The sequence below is a fragment of the Micromys minutus genome (assembly GCF_963924665.1).
Source record: "Micromys minutus genome assembly, chromosome: 28".
Classification (NCBI taxonomy): Eukaryota; Metazoa; Chordata; class Mammalia; order Rodentia; family Muridae; genus Micromys; species Micromys minutus.
This window is the reverse complement of record NC_137963.1, coordinates 18,736,178-18,755,977: the sequence shown is the minus strand read 5'-3', so window position 1 is coordinate 18,755,977 and position 19,800 is coordinate 18,736,178. Positions and strand designations below refer to the sequence as shown.

The 19,800-nt window shown below is 41.5% G+C and overlaps 1 protein-coding gene across 1 annotated transcript in view; it reads right to left on the bottom strand.

Moving 5' to 3' along the window:
- The window catches only part of SVEP1 (sushi, von Willebrand factor type A, EGF and pentraxin domain containing 1), a gene marked incomplete at its 5' end in the record, with an annotated part of 166,163 nt that overhangs the window by 79,805 nt on the left and 66,558 nt on the right, over nucleotides 1–19,800 (bottom strand). Inside the window, 5 exons of the mRNA XM_080940297.1 lie at nucleotides 700–807; nucleotides 4,834–4,963; nucleotides 9,402–9,520; nucleotides 10,777–10,971; nucleotides 15,819–15,998. Of these exons, the coding sequence (XP_080796423.1) occupies nucleotides 700–807; nucleotides 4,834–4,963; nucleotides 9,402–9,520; nucleotides 10,777–10,971; nucleotides 15,819–15,998 (732 nt within the window). The remainder of the gene's footprint in view (nucleotides 1–699; nucleotides 808–4,833; nucleotides 4,964–9,401; nucleotides 9,521–10,776; nucleotides 10,972–15,818; nucleotides 15,999–19,800) is intronic.

The following is a 19,800-nucleotide window of genomic DNA, read 5'->3' as shown; positions in this document are numbered from 1 at the left end:
ATGTGAACCCATGACTCTGCAGTTAGATCATTAGCCTTCCTTCCATCTGATGTGCTTCCATTTTCTATATAAGCAAAATGGCCGAGCAATCCACTCAGCGTGGTTTGTCTACTACCAGACAAGAGAAGATTCAACAGTTAGGCCGTAGCACAGAAAAAATAGACTCAAAAATTCTATTCAATTAGGGAATTTTTTTAAAACAAACCATCTTCCTTTGACTGAGTCTGCCGGGACATTGGTGCTTTAAGAAATTGGTACGATTTCCCTGTTGTTTTAGGGAATGTTTTGAAATGAACTTCAGTTACATTTTCTCAGGCTTCTCCCACCTTCCTATGACCTTTTATCATCCATTCAGCTAATATTGGAATGAGAGGAAAATACACAGGATTGGACTGGGGTGCTGGTAGAAACTCCTATGTTTTCAGGACATAATAGACTCAAGTTAGGTAAGTCATTACAACCTACAAGTTCAAAGCTTAGCAATGGCTTAATAAACGACCAGTGAGAATAGGAGTCCCAATGGCTGGGCGAGATGCCAACGTTAAACTACACTAGCATTAAAACACACCACTTGGTGCCTTCCTCATTTTTCTTAGCCATTATTTCTATCATGTCTCTTGCCATTCGAAGAAGCTTTTAAGAGAAAAAAACCCGGTCGGTTTCACCCGGCCTATGAGGAGATCTGTTGGTTGTCCTCACCGGAGTTGTCCGAGAACTGAGGCTCATCCCAGCTGGCAGGGTGCTCCTTCTCTCCGACCTGAATTGGAGGTGGGGATCGGCACCAGTCTATGACAGGTGGCTCCACATCTGCAGAACATGGAATCAGGCAAAGACGTCATGCCTGCTCTTTAAAATATCAGAAGACACTGTGACGCCCAGTCTGACTCACAGACTATTGAAATAAAGGACCCCAAATGATCCTGGTCATCTCATACTGGGAGAAGGAAAAGGCACCAGCCAGGGTGGAACTTGTCTTCTAGAAGGAATTCATTAGACCACCTTACAGGATGAGACTGAAGCCCAGACAATGATGGGTCAGTGGTAGGTGGGGCCACACATTGAAGTGAAGTGTTTATATGGTCATATCCTTGGTTGGTACTTAAATTTTAACCCCACTTCAGAAGACAGACTTGGGGGTTTGCTGGATTTCTTCATCCATCTTCCCAATGAGGCCACATTGAATGAATCTAGTTTTTAAGATTTGCAGTATTTATCTGCTTCTTGGATTATTGAGAATGTGTGGCCACGCCTGGATGGGGTCATAGGCTGAGACCTTCAACTTTGATGAATTTGTTGAGCATTGTAATTCAGACTGAAGGGTGACACACTGATGAGTTTTAGCTGCCTGTCACTTTGACATAACCTAGAATCATCGGAGGAAGGAGACTCTATTGAAGGGTCATATTGATCTGTGGGCAAGCCTTTGGGGGGACTGTGTGGTTTTCTGATTGGGATGTGGAGACTCAGCGTAACTGTCAGAGAAGTCATTCCCTAGTCAGGGGCCCTGAACTGTGTCATAATGAAAGCTAACTGACCATAAGCGAGCAATCATGCAACATGGGTGCATTTGTTTCTCTTTGCTCCAGACTGAAGATGTGATGTGACTATCTGCTTTGAGTTTCTGCCTCAACTTCTCCTTACTGATCAACTGTAACTTAGAATTATACTCCAAATAGACCCTTTTCAAATTGCTTTTCATCAGGGCATTTTATTACAACAATATCTATATCTATATATCTATATATATATACACACACACACATACACACATATGTTTTATAACACATAAACATGTGATATATATATATCAGTAAAGGACAGTAAACAAATTACACAGGAAGGAATTTCAATCTCATTACAGATTTTACGTATCCAAAGTTTTCTTAATTATACACTTTGAAGTCTGAAGGGTAAAGTACAAATTACTATTCTAATTTTTTTATGTGAGGACATAGACCAGACAACCTTAAGGAACTTGCTTGAAGTCATTAAGTTAATAACTTGCAGTCATTACACCATGGCCAAGACATTTGTTCTGTTCATGCAAACGCATCTTGAAAGTGAGTGAGCTAGACCCCTAAGAATGCACATATTTCTGTTTTAACCCATATTTTGCAAGTTTCTGTCTTTTGTACCCACTCGATGTTTCGTGAGTATAATAACTTGTGCTTAGTGCTACCCTAGATTGTTAGCTCTGTAAAACAGAGTCCCTTCTCCACTGAATGGCATAGCCCCTGGCCCCAGCAGGTGCTCAAAACAAGGAGCTTAAGTAAAGCAAAGAAAGGAGAGATGATCTTGGCAGGTGAGTACTCTTTGAGAACACCGACTGAATCAAGTCAGCTCACGGTTGACTGTGCCAGCCTGAAAGCAGTCATACATACCCCCAACAAAATTACAAATCAGCATGCAAACTCTCCAAGCTTATCTGGTCTAGCTGAACACTTGGAAATAGAATTGTGGGTACAGGAGACCACAGGGACTTAATCAATCCCTCTTTGTCGCAAGCAGGCAGCTGTCCTGAATGCCAGTCCCAGCCTCCCTTTTTTGCCTTGCAGTTCTGTGACTCATCTGCGCCATGAAGACAAGAAGAAATACATAGGTTTGGGGGTACTTCCTGTCTCTGTCTTCCTGCCATCTGTCTCCCATGTCCTTCTCTCCTTTCTCTCTCAGAGTTTCGAAATTCAGCTAATGTCTGGCTGGACACCCAAGTACATATATTTTCTATTTCACCATCCCTGCCCTGCTTATGAAAGACTCATACTTGGCAAACTCTTAAGCCACACTTACATGTCTGAAGTCAGAAAGCCAGATAAGAACATCTGTTTTTCATGCAGGTGAAGACCGCATTTAACACAACATGGAAAAAACAGTTAGAAAGATAAATACTAGGAAAGGAGTTAGGCTGATTAGATTTTACTTACTTTTTGCTTACTTTTAATCTAAACTTAAAACTCAGGCCATCAGGCCAATTTGAGATACATTCTGTATGGTAAGGAGCTGTGCAAATGTCATAGAATAAAATGAATGGGGTATATTCCAACTAAATGCAATGAAAATAGGTCTATAACAACCAGATTTGAACACTTGCTGCTCTTACAGAGGTCCTGGGTTTTTTCCCAGCACCCACATGGTAGTTTACAATTATCTTTAACTTTATTCTAGGAGGTATGATGCCTTTTCATAATCTTCTGGGACGCACCGAACATATAAATATATACAGTCAAAACACCCATACGCTATATTTATATTAAAAAGTTTTGAATATGCTATTATCTAGCTTTTACAAAGATAATGTGCATCAGGCTTTGATTCATGTGATTTATATGTCTTAATTAAAAACCCCACAGTAACTTAATAGAGGATCAGATTTTCATCCTATTTTTGGATGAACCCATGGAGGTACAGGGTTTACACTCTAGTGGTTTTGATGCTGGAGAAATTGGAGAGAATACGTAGGTGAAATGTATGGAACTTGATATCTTTTTGGGTTCGGTGATGGAGGAAAAAGAATCCAAGATGACTTCCTGGTTTCTGCTCTGTAGCTCTGAGGTTGACAGCTTCATTTTTGGGGGGCTAGAAATCTATTTGTTGGGTCTGAGATGGCTGCAGCACCCCCCACAGGGGAAAACCTTGTTTTTCCCATTTTATTTTTTACAAAGCTCCTCCAGTAGCTCAGGCTAGCCTGGACCTTGTTCTGAATCCTAGGCTATCTGACCCTTAGCCTTCCAAGAGCTGGGACAACAGGCAGGAGCCACCATGCCACATCCTGGATGAGGTTTAATACTTTCATTAAGTCATATGTTTAATTTAATTAACCATTGATTTGGATTTCAGAAAAGAGATCCAAGCTGGAGGCAAACAGGTGTGGGTTGTCAATAAACAAAACCACACAGGAAAAACCACAGATAAAGAGTAGACGTGTAAAGCCTGAAGCTTGGGTGCTCATCAGTACTCTTTGAGAACTAACGAAGAAACAAAGGCCTAGGGAAGAGGAAAGGAAGACTAGGGGAGATAAATGGTGTGGAGGTTAGTGCCCAGCACAGACTGGGGGCAGAGAAGAAAATGTAGGGAAGAAAAGGGTGGCTAAGAAAATAAGCCCAGAGGAAAGACCATGTAAGAGGACAGAAAACCTATGCCGAGAGCACACTCGACCTGTAGGACTTAGGAGGACTTTTAAGTGGCTCCGTCGTATGAAGTATGGAGTATAATCCCTTTCAGAAAAATACATTGCATAACACGGTGTGTCATATAATAAACATCATGAACTTCGACAGGTGTAAAGTATTGGTTTTTCAAGTGTGATATTTGTGTTAGTTTAAGAAGTTAAACTACACCTGAGTGAAAGTACTTACATGATAAAATCTATTTGTTTTCCATTTGATTTTTTAAACCATTTATATAGGCCGGGAGAGCTCTTTATGAAGTGATTTGATAAGCAGCTGAATGTATTTGATGGTACCTTAAGTAAACAATTAAGAGACTCAGGTGGTCAACCTTCAGACATAAGTCTAAGAGAGGATCGTAGGAATGGCAGTTGAGGGTCACAACAGTGTTAGTGACCTTGATGACAATACAATCATAGGAGCAGAAGGAACAGAGTCTAGGCTTGAATGGCTTTGAGAATAGATAGCAAGTAAGCAGAAGGAAATAGCAGCCATCCGGAACTTTCCAAAGAGCTCATCTGGGAAGACAGTTAAAGATATTGGGGTGGGGGGCTCTAATGAGAGAGAGAGGTCTGAGGGTTTCAGTGCCAGGAGGAAAAAGCTGGGCAGCAGGCACTGATGAACCCAAAGGACTGTCTTTGTAAACCACCTACATGATTTGGAGACTTACCAATAACCTTAATGTAGAAAGTGCAGCTGGCTTGGTTACCGGATGAGTCAGTTGCCGTGTAGGTGACGGCCACTTCTCCAATTGGAAAGAGGTAAGGTGGAGTGAAGGCTGGCTGGACATGGACCGACACCTTATGGAGACAAATAATATATAATAATGTCAGTAATACCTTCATCTTCTGACTTATATATGATCACTAAATGAATCAGATGATAACAGCATTTCATAAAGGAAAGAGAAGGGATGAAGTAAATTCCTGTGATGTATTTTTGAGACTGCTCTCTCACTGTTTATAGAGGAATCAAATATATTGTTTCTTAGATTTTTTAAGCATAATGCAGTAGAACGCTTTCAGACTCTTGCACAATCTTCAGAGCTGAGAACGGCTTTTAAATGCTTTGATCTTGTTCTGCACACAAACATTATTTCTTCCAGAAAATGTGCTGAAGACCTTTTAGTTTGGTTCCAAATGTCACTCTTACAGTTTTACACACCATTTAGAACATATTTTTACTATTTCCTTATAATATCTCTTCATGCACAGACTTGACCTCAGACTACCAATATTTTATTGATAGGTGTAGATTGTCCTGAAGCTGTTTGTATCTTAATGTTAATTCCACTTCCTCAAGAAGGGCTGGATAGTAACGTGAGTCCAATCGAAACTTCCCATTTTAATTAGTAAAATAAAGGAAAGCCAGTGACTGGGCGGGGTTAGGAAAATGGAAAGGGCTGCGAGGTCTGAAGAGGTCTGAGGACAGGGTTAGAATTCCTGGTAACATGGAGCTTCCCAAGGACCAGCTGGACCCAGGTGAGATTTATTGGCATTAAAGGGCTATGAACATTAAGGATGTTACAGGTCTAATATCTCATATAGAAGGGCAGTTTGTATCTTTGTCTATTTGATACAATCTTGTTGTGTAGAGGATTTGTGGATTGAGAGTTGAATATCTAAACCTGTATGAAAAACCATCAGGCTGTAGAGTTGTGTTTGTGTGGGATTTTGGGGTACAGAAACACCCCAGGACAGAGGAGGATAACAGGCAGTAGAAAACCGCCCAGGGAAGGGAGTTTTAGAGATGAGTTAGGCCTCGTTGACAGCTCAGACGGGGCTCCAGAGGTGCGTGGGGCTCCGAACAAAACTGGACCTGAGGAGTGACACCTCAGGACCGGTAAAGAGATAAACCGATTTTTATTTTTTAATATTTACTGCAACAGATAGGTAATATGTTCTTCCCTAAAACACAGTAACAATCTGCAGTCCCATTGTCTGGGACTATGATGTCAGAGATCTCAGATCTATATAAAATATCTCCAACTGTGCTAAGTGAAAAGTTTGGTGCAGGCCCTAGTTTTAGCCATGTTTTTTATTTTGGAATGTTTGTGTGGTAGGATCAAAACTTGGGCCTCATACATTCTAGACAAAGCTCTTCGATACTGTTCCATATCGCAACCCAAGTTTCTCAGTTTTCAGCAAAGATCATATTCTCGAGTTTTTATAATATTACAATATATTCTTTCTTCCCCATTGAAAATTGTGATATAATAAAAACTATATCAGCACGTTATATAATAAGCATTATAGTTTTTCTAAAGGTTCCTTTTTTTTTGAGTTTGTTACATTAAGAAGTTAAATGAGGGGCTGGAGAGATGAAATGGCTCAGTGGTTAGAGCACTGACTGCTCTCCGAGAAGTCCTGAGTTCAATTTCCATCAACCACATGGTGGCTCACAACCATCTGTAATGGGATCCGATGCCCTTTTCTGAAGACAGCTACAGTGTACTCATATAACTAGAATTTTTAAAAAAATCTTTAAAAAGAAATTAGATGACACATGAGTCAAAAATATTATGTAGTAAAATACATTTATTTTCCATTAAATTTTTAAAGTATGTATTTGATGGTATCTTTTTAAAAAATCAATTAAGAGACTCAGAAGCTTAGCATTGAGTCCTAGGTCTGGGAGGGTTTGTAGGTGTGGCTTCTCCTTGGGAGTGATGGCAGTTGAGGGTTGCTAGGAGACAAGGAAATCATTCTTTTAGTGCTACAGTCAATGGTGAGTTGCCCATGCTTTAGTGGCTCCCCCAAACACCCAGACTCTCAGTAGGTGCGTGAGGGGAACCCTTTAAACCCAGTAGGTTTTATTGGAAATGAATCTGGTTCTTCACTTTTCTGCACTAAGGCCATAGCACAGAAGTTTCCAGAATGGATCCTCCCTTCAGCTTAATCTGGTGATGCCCACAGAGCCCTTTTCACTCCACACACATTCTAGCTCCTTTCCATCAGAACTCCGGAGCCAGAGCTGGGGCCACAGTTTCTGAGTAGGGCTCACTTAGATAACAAATGATAGTCTTTCTACCTCAAAACCGATTTTTTAATAATGTCTGTAGAATTAATTTGCTTTAGAATGAAACATTCACAGGAGCTGGAGGACAAAGACACTGTTGCTGTGGTCATGATTCTGCTGACGTTACCAACTCTGACTCTAGGGAAGCCTGAGAAGGAGTTGGATGTGGGAACAGAACAAATAAAAGAGCATCCACAGTGCTGATTTCTAGTCCCTTGGGCCAGCTCTGGGATATTACAGCAGGATAGAACTTTGAAGTACATGTAAGACTCAACTTTTTATTTAGATAGCAAGATTCTTCTTTTTAATCCTTGCAAGTAGATTTTAATTACAGAAAGAAGTTATTTTTATATCCCAAAGTAACCAAACCTAAGACTGGGAAAAAAGTTATTTTTCTGTTGGTACTTTTCCCAGTTGAGTTTGTTCAAGTTGAGTCATACAGTTATGAATTTTTTTTTTAGCAATTTGCACCTATAATTTAGCATCCTACCTTCACACCAATAAAACCCCCTCTTTGAATTGTCCTAAGGGGTGAGAGGAAAGACAGCGGTCTAGAAACGGGTCTTCCCAGAATCCTCGGTTGTTCCTTCTTTAACTCGCATCCAGTTCACGCTTTGTTGGGCATTGTCACCGTAAGTTCTGAAACTGTCTTACCTTGCTCTCTTCTTTAAAAAGTACTTTATGTTGCAGAAAAGCTACCTCACCTGCTACATTATGCTTGTTCTAAAAATTCCTCCTGGTTCTGAAGATGTTAGCGTAACTGTGAAGATGAATCTTGCTGTAATGAATGATCACCAGTCAAAACCAAACACCGTCCAATAATCCTGCTCTGTTTCTCTGGATGGCCCTCTCCTCTTTATCTTCAAATTACCAGGATCAATCTCTCTCTGTCTGTCCCTCCCTCCCTCCCTCCCTCCCTCCCTCCCTCCCTCTCTCTCTCCCTCCCTCCCTCTCTCTTTCCCTCCCCCTTCCCTACCTCCCCTCCCCCTCTGATTTCCTCTTCAGCTTTGCTTTGAGTCCGACCATGAACCACACACAATAGCTTTTCCATGTATGTCCAATGTCTTGGTCCACAAATGGGTCCTTCCATTTCTATTTCCCTTCTTTTTGGCAAATTTGCATTCTTCTTTGTGGTAGCCCCAAAGACATTCATGGCTTCTCTGGAACTTGCGAATGTTACCTTATATGGCAAAAGCCATTTAGGAGAATTAAAAATTATAAAATGAAAAGATTATCCTGATTCATCCAGATGGGATAACTGTCATGACCTTCCTCTGGTGTCATCAGACACGGTCAGTTTGATGGCAATGTTGAGACTGCATGTTCACAGCGCCATTTTACTACCACGAGCCTCCTTTAGTGTCAGGAGGCCTTTCTTTGATGCACTGTCCGAATTCATGAATGAGTATGGCAATTTGAATACGCTTGAGTGGAATGTGGTAGTTTCGGTATGCTGGGTTCCCGGAATGTGGCCTGGTTGGAGTAGGTGTGGCCTTGTAAAGGAAGTACGTCACTGTGGGGGTGGGCTTTGAGAGAGCTTCCTCCTAGCTGCTTGAGGATGCTAGTCTTCTCCCGTTGGCCTTCAGAACCGGATGCAGACCTCTCAGTTCCTCTTGTGCCATGCCTGCCTGGAAGTTGCCATGCAAAGGCCGCCGAACGATGTCCTCATACATCTGGACAAGTCATAACAGGAAACTGCATTCCTAATTCCTAAATGAGCCTTTTCCCTGCCAGCTGTTGGTTGGCCATCTGTAGCCAGGAGAGTACATACATATAATGTTAAAATACTGAGTTAGGCTGGATTTAGGAAAACTAAGTAAGAAATACTGATAGCCCATCCTTCAGATTTGGTCAAAATGCAAACCTTTGGGGTCTATCGTTTAAAAGATAACTTCAGGACTAGGAATCAAGGTTGGCTCCACATCTTTCTTTTCCTAGTTTTTTTTCCCCTTTCAGAACTACCCAAGGGGTGAAAATTCATCAATGTTTAAATCTTAGTGGAAAGAAATATGACAAACTCATGAAACAAGATGTTTCTGTCAGATTCCTATCTGATATTTCTATTGAAAAATTCAGTTCTGGTTGTTCTCTCAGATGAAGCACTGGCATTTATGAGTAAAATAGAGACAGTACCCCCACACCATTAGGATATAGTAGAATTTCCACCCTCCGCATGTGAAGTTCATTGAGAACCCGTTCAGAAAGGATGGGGAGGTTTACCTTTTCTCCAGAGTTGTCTTTAGCCGTTGGGACTTGCCAGGTGACATTAGCAGAGTCCTGCTGTTCCCCTGTTTTTGCCTCGATGTCATTTGGACAGCTGATTTGTGGAGCCTCCACATCTGACCCAGGGGGGAAAAACCCACAACTCCGTGAGACATTCTGACATGCACAATTAGGTTATCTTTAAAAGGTGGTGAAAAAGCTGGCTTTATTATTACTTTATGGTTTTAAATATGCTGATTACCACTAGTTAGGACCACATGACTATCTTGTACAGTTTACCTTGTGTGACTTAGGAGACCCTTCCTGGAATAGTCCTGTCCTGTAGCCTACAGAGCTCTACAGTCTGCCCTGAGCGTCGGTCTTTGTCTGGATTCTTTTCTTGGCCTGCCTTAATGCCTTCTTCCCCCAGACCTCAAGAGCAACTCTAGGTCCTTTCATCCTGAGCTCAAAAACTGCTCCCAGCTCTCCGAAAACACTTGGCATGCTCACTCCCACAGTCTCCATAGTCGATGTCCTTCCCAAGCACAAAATGCAGCATGCCATTGTGAAACATGTTTCTCCCCCATTTAGTTGAAGAAAATGCACATTTCTCATCCTGTTGTTTTATTTAGTGCCTGGCAGACAGTGGGAACTTGGTCAATATTTTGTTCTCTAATGAAACAGAGGAAGAAATGGAAAAAAACGAAGGCTGACTGGGTCAGAAACAACCCTTGAAAATGGGGCTATCAATCAGAATTAATTAGCAGTCCCAGAATGTACTATCAAACAAACAGCAAATTAAGACTGATGACGCTTGGTACAGTGGAAAAGTTTTCCAACTAAAAATTCTGAGTTAAGTTTGCTAATATTGTACAAAGCCACACAGTAAAGTCAAGTTCTTGTTATGGGTTAGAAGACATCTTTTACTTCCAAATGGTGTTAAATGAGGTCTAAATTTCCCAGATGGTTGTATCTGAATTGCCTATCTTATGTTTTATCTTATTGCTTCTCTAGAATTGTATTCAATTTATAGTTTTCCCTAGGAAGATACTCATGGTTACTCTTTTTGAAAAGCAATGGCAGTTTTTACTTATTATTAACTAATTTAGCTGGATTTTTAAAAATATTTGTTTTCTCTCTATTTCCCGATGGGAGCTCTCAGCGGATTCTTGCACCATTGCTGCCTTCAGTTTTCAGTTTTTTGTCATTCTCTCCCAACTGCACTGTTATAAATTCACTTGTTTGAACCAGAACCTTTTCTAGTTCATACATGGCTTTTAACTCCCATGTGACCATGGGTTTGCAGTGTGACCCACAGAAGGGCAGCCCTACCCAACACTCCCGTGCCAGTATCCAGGAATTCGGGTTTTCCCTGCCCCATGCAGGCACCCACCTTTGCACACAGCTGTCTGAACTTTGGCACTCCACTTCCCAGATGTGGCACACCTCACTTCTCTGACCCCGGATAAAATGTATCCCTGGCGGCAGCTTAGCTGACAGAGCATCCCAGGCCTGGCTGGCTGCTTGCCACAGCTGGGCGGAGAAATGATGACGCCTCTGGGCTTCTGGAAGGTGGCACAATGACGTTCTGTTTCAGAGAAAGGACAGCCACGTCACCCAGATTACCAGATATTAGAGGATTCCCTTTCCCTCACACACTAATGTAACCATGCTACCTTAGATGGGCATAACTCACTAATACTACATGTTCAAAACACGAGTATGAAACTATGTCTTTAGTTATCTCTTCTTTGATTTGTGTTTTGTTTTTTTTATAAGACAGGGCCTCATGTAGACCAGGCTGGCCTCAAATTGCCATGTAGCCAAGGATGACCCTGAGCTTTTAATCCTCCTGCTTCCAACCTCCCGAACAGTAGGATTGAAGGCATGAACACACGGTTTTATGTGAGACTGAACCCAGGGTTTCCTACAGGGTGGACAAGCTCTCTACCAAGTGAGCTCTATCCCTGGTCCATCTTTGCCATTTCACTACTGTGTCAAAACCGTGACGGTCTCTAGCATTTAGCTGAGTGTGACTTTTACCCTCTGTTTCAGGGAACTTCATTTGCCGCTGATGATATAATTTATGCTCTTGAAGGATAAACTTGAATCTGTCTTTCACAGAGTCAGTGTTGTATTCAGCAACGGATTTTATTTTTATCAGCTTTTGGGTCCTCTCTTTAAATGAGCATATTTGAGAGAATTGTTCACCTCCTCCCACAGAGTTAAAACTGAAGCCTTGACCCTTATTATTATTTTTGGCATGAAGGTGGGTTAAGTAGACTGGAGACAGAAGGGGTAAATCAAGGCTAGGACTGTGTGTGTGTTTGCACTTGTGTGTGTTTGTACTTGTGTGTGTTTGTACTTGTGTGTTTGCACTTGTGTGTATGTTTGTATTTGTTCGTGTGTTTGTACTTGTATTTGTGTTTTTACGTGTGTGTGTGTGTGTGTGTGTGTGTGTGTCTATACTGAGTTATTATAGTGGAGATTCTAGGAAGCTATTGTTTATAGTTTCTCTCCTCTTTTCCATGTAGTAAGAGTCAGCATTTGTTCCGTACCTGTTGTGGCAGGGTCTTGCTGTCAGAGCTTGCTGGTGCTGATTCATCTACATATTGATATATAATTCCATACAGGAAGAAGCATTGCTATTCTCTATTACAAACCAAAGAACCGAGCACACAGGAAAGATGGCGATAAGTGTCCTGTCACCCGGCAGACAGTGGCCGGACATGCCTGCTCCTAAACCTGCTACCATCACATGCCTCCTAGACTTGATTTCTCTCAGTCCGTTCTGGAACAGTGAACTCCACCTTTCTAAGGAACTAGTTTATCTCTAGTTTGCACAGGTGAGCTTTGTGGGCCTACCCCAGTATCCTTGTCTGCTGGGATCAGAAGGGAAATCCCAGTCCAATTTGTGGTTGGAGTGTAAGGAATAGTCACAGTTCAGTGTTCTTTTTCAGGGTCAACCCTTCACAACGAAACACAATTAACTTCTGACTCTGAGAACTGTTGGAATTTCTAATTCCTTGTTATTACTTAGACACTGCACTTAAGCAAACATATTTCTTAATTTTACTTCATCTAATATACTGATGTTTGTCTTCCCAATATTTTAATACATATTTCTTTTATGCTCAGGAAATTCTGAAACTGGCTAGTGTTCACTTGCATATAATAATTGATTTTCCTTTGTGTCTTAGTGGCTTTACTCATTTATTTACTGACTACTTTAAAGTTTAAAAGAATTTACTTCAGTGAGTGATGTGAGTTAGAGAAATAAGAAAATTTTCATGGGTGGGAGATACCCAGGGCGCCCCAACCCAATAAAAGGAGAAGGACAGGGGGAGGGGGAGGATTCAAAGGGATGACTGGGAGGGAGGAGGAGGAAGATGTAAGGTGAATAAGTAAATAAATTAAATTGAAAAAAATAAAAAAGAAAAAATTTCATTTTTCTCCCCAAAGAGTTAACATTTTCCTGTGTGCTCTCTTGAACACATCTTTTTCTTTCTGTAACTGATCTGTGATGCTTTCTTAGTGACACACAAACTATGTGAGTGTCACTAGCTACATCACCCCCTGAGCTGTCTGCAGTCTCTGTGTTATCTTAATTCTTGCAGCTTTGGCCTTTACTTTAAAATCAAGGAGATCAACTTTTATTTATTATTCCTGGTGCTCTTCTTTTGCAGACTTATCCTCATGATTTTTGTATAACTTTCTAGAAAACCCTTGGAACAACTCTAATTTAAAAAAAGGGGCACAAAAGATAAACCCCATTTAGGCTATGAAATAAGGCATTTTGTGTATGTGTATATATATGCATGCATATATACATATAGATGCATACACACACATATATACATATATGCATATACATAACACATGTTTAAAAACATATATGTACTACAAATATATATATAAACACACATATGTATGTATGCCTATATATATATGTATATATATATATATATATATATATATGAAGAAAACAACATTTTGGTAGAAATATAAATACATAAATATCAAGATTCTTTTTTGGGTTTTCAGAAGCATCTTCTAGTTTGTTTGATATAAGTTTCATTCATTTGTTTAAATTTTTTCTTATATATTTCATATACATATTTTGTAGATTATATTTGTTTTGTCCTTTGAAATAGTGACTAAAATAACTCAGGTGGCTCTTGAATTTGCTATATAACCATGGATGACCTTGAACTTCTGATTCTCCTGCCTCTACTTACCAAGTTTTTAAAATTATAGATGTGTGCCACAGTTTCCCCAAGGTAATCTGAATCTATCACCCCCGCTAACACTGTTATTCCTTCCTTATCCTGCTGGTTTAAGGGCATTAGAAACCCAAATTGACCAGGGGGAAGTCTGAGCTTCCAGTCCACTGGAATGTTTGCTGCGGATCCTGGTAGCAGCACTGCCCCCCCCCAACAAAACTTCTAAGTCACTCTAGCTCAGAACCCAGAGTTGTGGGGACAGGAAGCAAAAATTTTTCTAGAGGGTCACGAGGAGTGATAGTGAGTGGAACTATTCCCTTTCCACCCCTTGGTTCCTGGACCCATGGATGCTGGCTATGGGAGAAACTGTACCATATATTCAAAGCATACAGTGCCTTCTGAAGAACTCCGCCCCAGCCCTCCATGCTGCTGCCACCTAATTGACACTGTAACTGTGTCTTCAAAAGGCCATTTTATCTTTCTGTCAGACCAGCTGCTTCAGGATGATGGGGAACATGGTAAGACCAATGGATTCCGTGATGGTGGGCCCACTGTCCCACTTCTCTGGTTGTGAAATGAGATCCTTGCTCAGAAGCAATACTGTACAGGGTGTACTGGCTGGTTCTGTGTCAACTTGACACAAGCTGGAGTTATCAAAGAAAGGAGCCTCAGCTGAGGAAATGCCTCCATGAGATCCAGCTGTAAGGCATTTTCTCAACTAGTGATGAAGGGGGGAGGGCCAGCCCATTGTGGGTGGAGCCATCTCTGGCCCAGCCCATTGTGGGTGGAGCCATCCCTGGCCCAGCCCATTGTGGGTGGAGCCATCCCTGGGCTGGTAGACCTGGGTTCTATAAGAAAGCAGGCTGAGCAAGCCAGGGGAAGCAAACCAGTCAGTAACATCCCTCCATGGTCTCTGCATCAGCTCCTGCTTCCTGACCTGCTTGAGTTCCAGTCCTGACTTCCTCTGGTGATGAACAGCAATGTGGAAGTGTAAACTGAACAAACACTTTCCTCCCCAACTTGCTTCTTGGTCATGATGATTGTGCAGGAATAGAAACCCTGACTAAGGCAGTGTGCATGTGTGTGTGCTCACACACACTTTAAATAGTTTAATTTTTTTTCTAGTTTGAAAGTCTCCCTTCACTGATCATTTAGACAGTTCTGGAGACATAATTAATAGTCTGATAGTATTTCAACAATTTTGATGAGCAGTGCTTGTCTGCACTTTTTTTTTTTTTTAGATCACTTCAGGATTTGCCTTTCCCTAGAAACCATGGGCCATGGGAATGGTTTTCTATGTCCCTGAACAGGTCACAGGGCTCCTCCCTCTAGAGCTCCTCCCTCTCCTGGGTACTTTGTTCTAACTTCTTAGCTCATTCTACTGTCTTGTATTTTCCTTCCATCTTAAATTCTATTTTTATTACCTCATTTAAAATGTTTTCCCCATTACGATTCTACCGAATCTCACCCCGTCTTACAGTTCCCGTCTCTTATTTCAACAACCATGACATTGCCAGGTTTGCATGCAACTCCACTTTGGAATTAGATACTCAGGATTTTAATTTTTCCCCTAAAAAGACTTTTGCTGGTTCACAGTTATGTCCTTTTCAACTAGGTGAGGAGAAATCATATTCAACAAATAAAGCAATTATAGAGCATTTGCTTTTCTAGAAAGTTCATTCAAGCTATCCCTTTAGTGCATGCGTGCGTGCCTGTATGTATGTGTGCATTTGTGCATGCCTCTGTGTGTGTGTGTGTGTGTGTGTGTGTGCGTGCACGCACGTGTGTGCCTTGTCCATTGGAGCTGTAAAGTTCAGTGAGCTAGAAAAGTGAATTCAAGTTTGGAGTCTTAACAATGGGGACAATATTCTTTCAGTGTGGAGTGTGGCGCAATTGGGGCTTTTGACTGGGCACATTGTGCTGAGTTATGGCTCAAAGAGCAACTACAGTGAGGGCATTTGAAGTTTTGCAGTGTCCTGTGGGAAGGAAGGAGAAAAAAGGCTCCAAGGCTTAGTGTGGCCTACAGGGTATTTGCCGATATGTCTACAGCTCTGCCTGTGTGCATCCGTACATGTTTATCTACACGTATTCATCTACACAGTTCCGAGTGTGCGCTTATGCACATGCTATCCAGAGCGTGTGTTCAACTTCAGACCTCAGCAGATCTTAGACAAATGACCTGCTCAGACCTCACACTTTCCAGCCAACTTACCCACACACCGGGGCTCTGCGCCATCCCACTGGGCATTTCCTTGACAGGTAAGCTTAGCGTTCCCTTCCAATCTGTATCCTTCATTACAGGTAACCAAACACACAGTGTTGTAGGACATTTCCACAGTGGAGCAGCTGATGTGGCCATGTTTGGGCGGTCGGAGACGGGGGCATGTTCGCACTGTAGAAAACGTCAACAATTTCATATTACTGACTACAAACAGCAGTGGAAACTGTTACTTTAAGAAAGGCTTTGTGTTATCAACAGGACAATTTTTTCTGTCCTTAAGTGTCAAGAGATACATAACACACCCTCATTTTTAAAGTTGTGGGGTTCTTACCAGTCTGTATTTTATTTACTATGATATTCAGTCTCCGGTGCAATGATGGGGAATTTAGCTCTAAATAGATGAGGAAAACTATAGACCAGGGGTGGTGCCCAGACAGAGGTACCTGCAGCCAGCCCTCGGCTAGGCCGTTGCTCTAACTTTCCAGGCTGTGTCCCAACAACGGAAAGTGTTTTTCTCTTTCTAGGATAGAAGTTTCTAGCTGAAGATCAACTCAGTTCTCAGACCTCGGAGATCCACCCTGGGCTTTTCAATAGTCTCAGTTTGGGCACAACTGCCCAGTTTCTGCCATCTTAAATTCTAGTATTCTCCTTTCTGATAGTCACACTAATCCTCCCAGTGAACGCTCTCCTTTCTCCTCACACACTCCCTGCAGAACATCACTTTTGCTGCCGGTCTGCATTAATGCAGTAGGAGAGCTTGCCCCCAGGTGCTGCAGCGGAATTCATCAGTTGCCCGCCCAGCAGCCAATGTTTCCCAGCATAACCCAGAATTCCCAGTGTTTCCCAGTGTGCCAGCCATTGTTCCCCAACTTCACTGCAGTTAACAAGAGCCCAAGAGATACAGCTGCATTTAAGTGAGATTTTTCCAATTGATGGGGTGCTGTTCTGTCTTCCTTTTTTCCCCCCAAATAAAAGCAGGTGAGAGGCTATGCCAGAGTCCTGCTGTCCCGTTGCATATCTACCAGCACTGTAGGAAATGTCCCATGCACTAAGATGTTGGTGCAGAAGCACTAAAGAAACCTTAGTCTCTGGTGATGATGGGATTCTTCCATCTTAGGGTTTGCTACACCTTCTTTCTTTTAGATGAGAGAAAACCCTTGAGTCTCAAGGTATCGGTATTTGGAACATTGATACCAGGAGCTATGGACAAGCCGAGTTCTTTCTGTGCAGCACCCAAGCATTTTCTTCATCAGCTCTTTAGGGAAAGATACTGAACAAAAGACACACAAAAGGCCTTACAAAAGAGCTACGCTCAGCTGGACTGCAGACAGACAGCAAGCGCTGCTCAGCACTGCAAGGCTGAGGAGCAGTCCTCAAAGGTCCCCAGAGGTCCCCAAAGGACCCTCAGCATGGCATTTGGAGATCAATAATATGGGGAGGGCTCTCACTGTACTTTTATGCATGGGGGAGTTTCATTTTAATAATAAGAATGTGTATTTTTTAATTTTGAAACCTTTAAAAGAACAGGAAAGAAAGCTCAGGAAAAATATTCAAGCATGCACATGTATTTGCTGGTTGCTGACAGAATTTATTTTGTGGGAACTCATTCAAATTACATCAGTTGGCAGAGCATAAATATTAAGCGAATTAAATATGTTTCAGATTTATTACTCCATAGAGGAAACTCAAGAATTAAGTGAGAGGATAAATGTGAAACATTGTCCTCTGTTATCGCTCGGACAATTTGGGCTGAAGGCGATTAATAATAAAATACTTATCAAAATGCACTGCCTGCCACACAGGGCTGTCACTGTGTCACCAGGCAGAGTGTCACGGTCACTGCCAGGCTGGTTTAGGAAGCAAGCAAAGATACATTTCTATGATCGAGATATGGAAAATGGAAAATCACACCAGGCAACTGCTTTTAGCTTCAGTTAAAAAAAAAAAACTCAAAAAACAGAGCACAGCTTTTGAAAGCTAAGATGAATTGGATTTGTGACATCTCCCATGGTCACTCAGGGTAACCTAGAATTGGTGTCACAAATACGAGCTGTACCGCTTCTCAAATGTTGTTTTTATTTATTTATTTATTTTTTGTTGTTGTTTTTAATAAACTTCTATTGCTCCCAAGGGAAAGCAAATAAAACACAGTCATTTCTGTTCATTTCTTCAACGTCTTGATCCTCTTTATTCAAGAGTGAGTGTTTATTGCTATTTTTTCATAGGCACACATTTAATTACTAGATTCAGCTTACAATTGATTTTTTTCTTTCTCAGTTTACATTCGTTTCAAAGAAATTCCTGTGGTTAACTCAGACAGCAGCAGCCTTCCCTAACTGGCCCTCACTGTATACATGTGTTGAATAGCTTGACTCCATAAGACACAATTATTATGAGCAGGTTCATGTAATGAGCAGCCATTAATAATTTAGAAAGATGACTGGAGTTGGAAAATAGCCCAGGAGCCCAGCCTCATGGTATAAGAGAAGAATCTGTTATCCAACATAGTCAATGACAGACCTACAAACTGTGGTGAGCTGGTTTTTTTTTTTTTCCCCCTGATATACATTTCTTGTCACTCTCCAAATTGTGATTTTTGTCTGTTACTGGAACAGAGAACATCTGATGTTAAGGGCAGGCATCTCACTGTTGAAATGTTTCTTCAGGAACCACCCAGTGTCCCGGGATTTAATTTTCTGTGCTGCTGGGTTTAGGCTACTTGTTATTGAGGCGCCACTGAAGACTCCCTTCGTGGTTTGGAATGAGACACATAATTCCAAGAAAATTAAAAATAGTGTGAGTGCTTTATGAAGAGGAATGAGTGTTCCATTAAGAGGAGCAAGAGGGAAGCCAGTGCAGTTATCAGCCAACGTTATCTAATATTGATAGTCTAGCATAAATGATAAGGAACTAGGATCCAGTTTTCCCTAATGATTCTTACCTCACTCAATCTTAGATTTCTATAAAAAAAAAAACTATGACATAATTAAAATTACTCTCCGTCCCTTCTAACACACTTATAAACTACTACTGTGCCATACCTCCCCGTCAGAAGCCAGCCTTGCCCAACCGAAATGTCTCAGACTCCCAGACACACCATTATTTCTGAGCCACCGCTAAAGTCCCACAACTGTGCCCGAGAACCTGCTTATCGCTGCTGACTTCAAGGTGCATCCCCGTTTTACAGACACAAAAATAAGGAATACACATTTTGGATTTGATGAAATATAGTGTATGTTCTGTCGTGCTGGATCTCAAGTAAATCCAGAAGGCACAGATAATACGGTACAGGGAGGACCCGAGTCTTCAGGACAAGTCTACTCAAAGGTGAGCTAAGTGGTGGTTTGGTAGTGAAGCTGCCAGAATCTTAGGACAATCCATAGTCTCGTCAAACCTTCCTTATTTATGATTAATATGGTTGATATGTCTAATGTAGAATAGCGATTGAAGTTACATAAAAAAGAACAAACATGCTTGTCATTTTAATGGATGATTCTTTCAGACCTCTGGATACACGTACGTTCATCAATATTCATCTTTGTGAAGTTGAAAATTCCTTGGCTACGTACAGGACAGGTTTTCTTAGACTCCCTAGAATGTTTTCAGCGTGCCTGGTGGCTTTCTCCTCTAAAGTTTGACAGGCCTGGGATCTCAGATTGGGTCTTGAGGGATTCTGATGCTCCGACTTCCCTTCTGGGTTTTCTAGTTCAATTTGCTTCCCAAATTGTACGGGTTTTGACCTCCCACCTGCTTCCCTGAGCTAGTCTGACAGAGTCTAGGGCTAGAATGATGGAGGAGCCACGCCCTTCCGACTGGAGAGACTGAAAACAGATGAGGGCTTGTGTAGATGAAGATTAAAGGCCTGAGACAAGGCTTGGAAACAAACAGCTTTCAGAGAGGTACTGTGGACGTTTATGGCTATTAGTTTGGCTTTAGATTATAGAAAGCAGAAAGGCAGGGTCTCTGAAAGGAA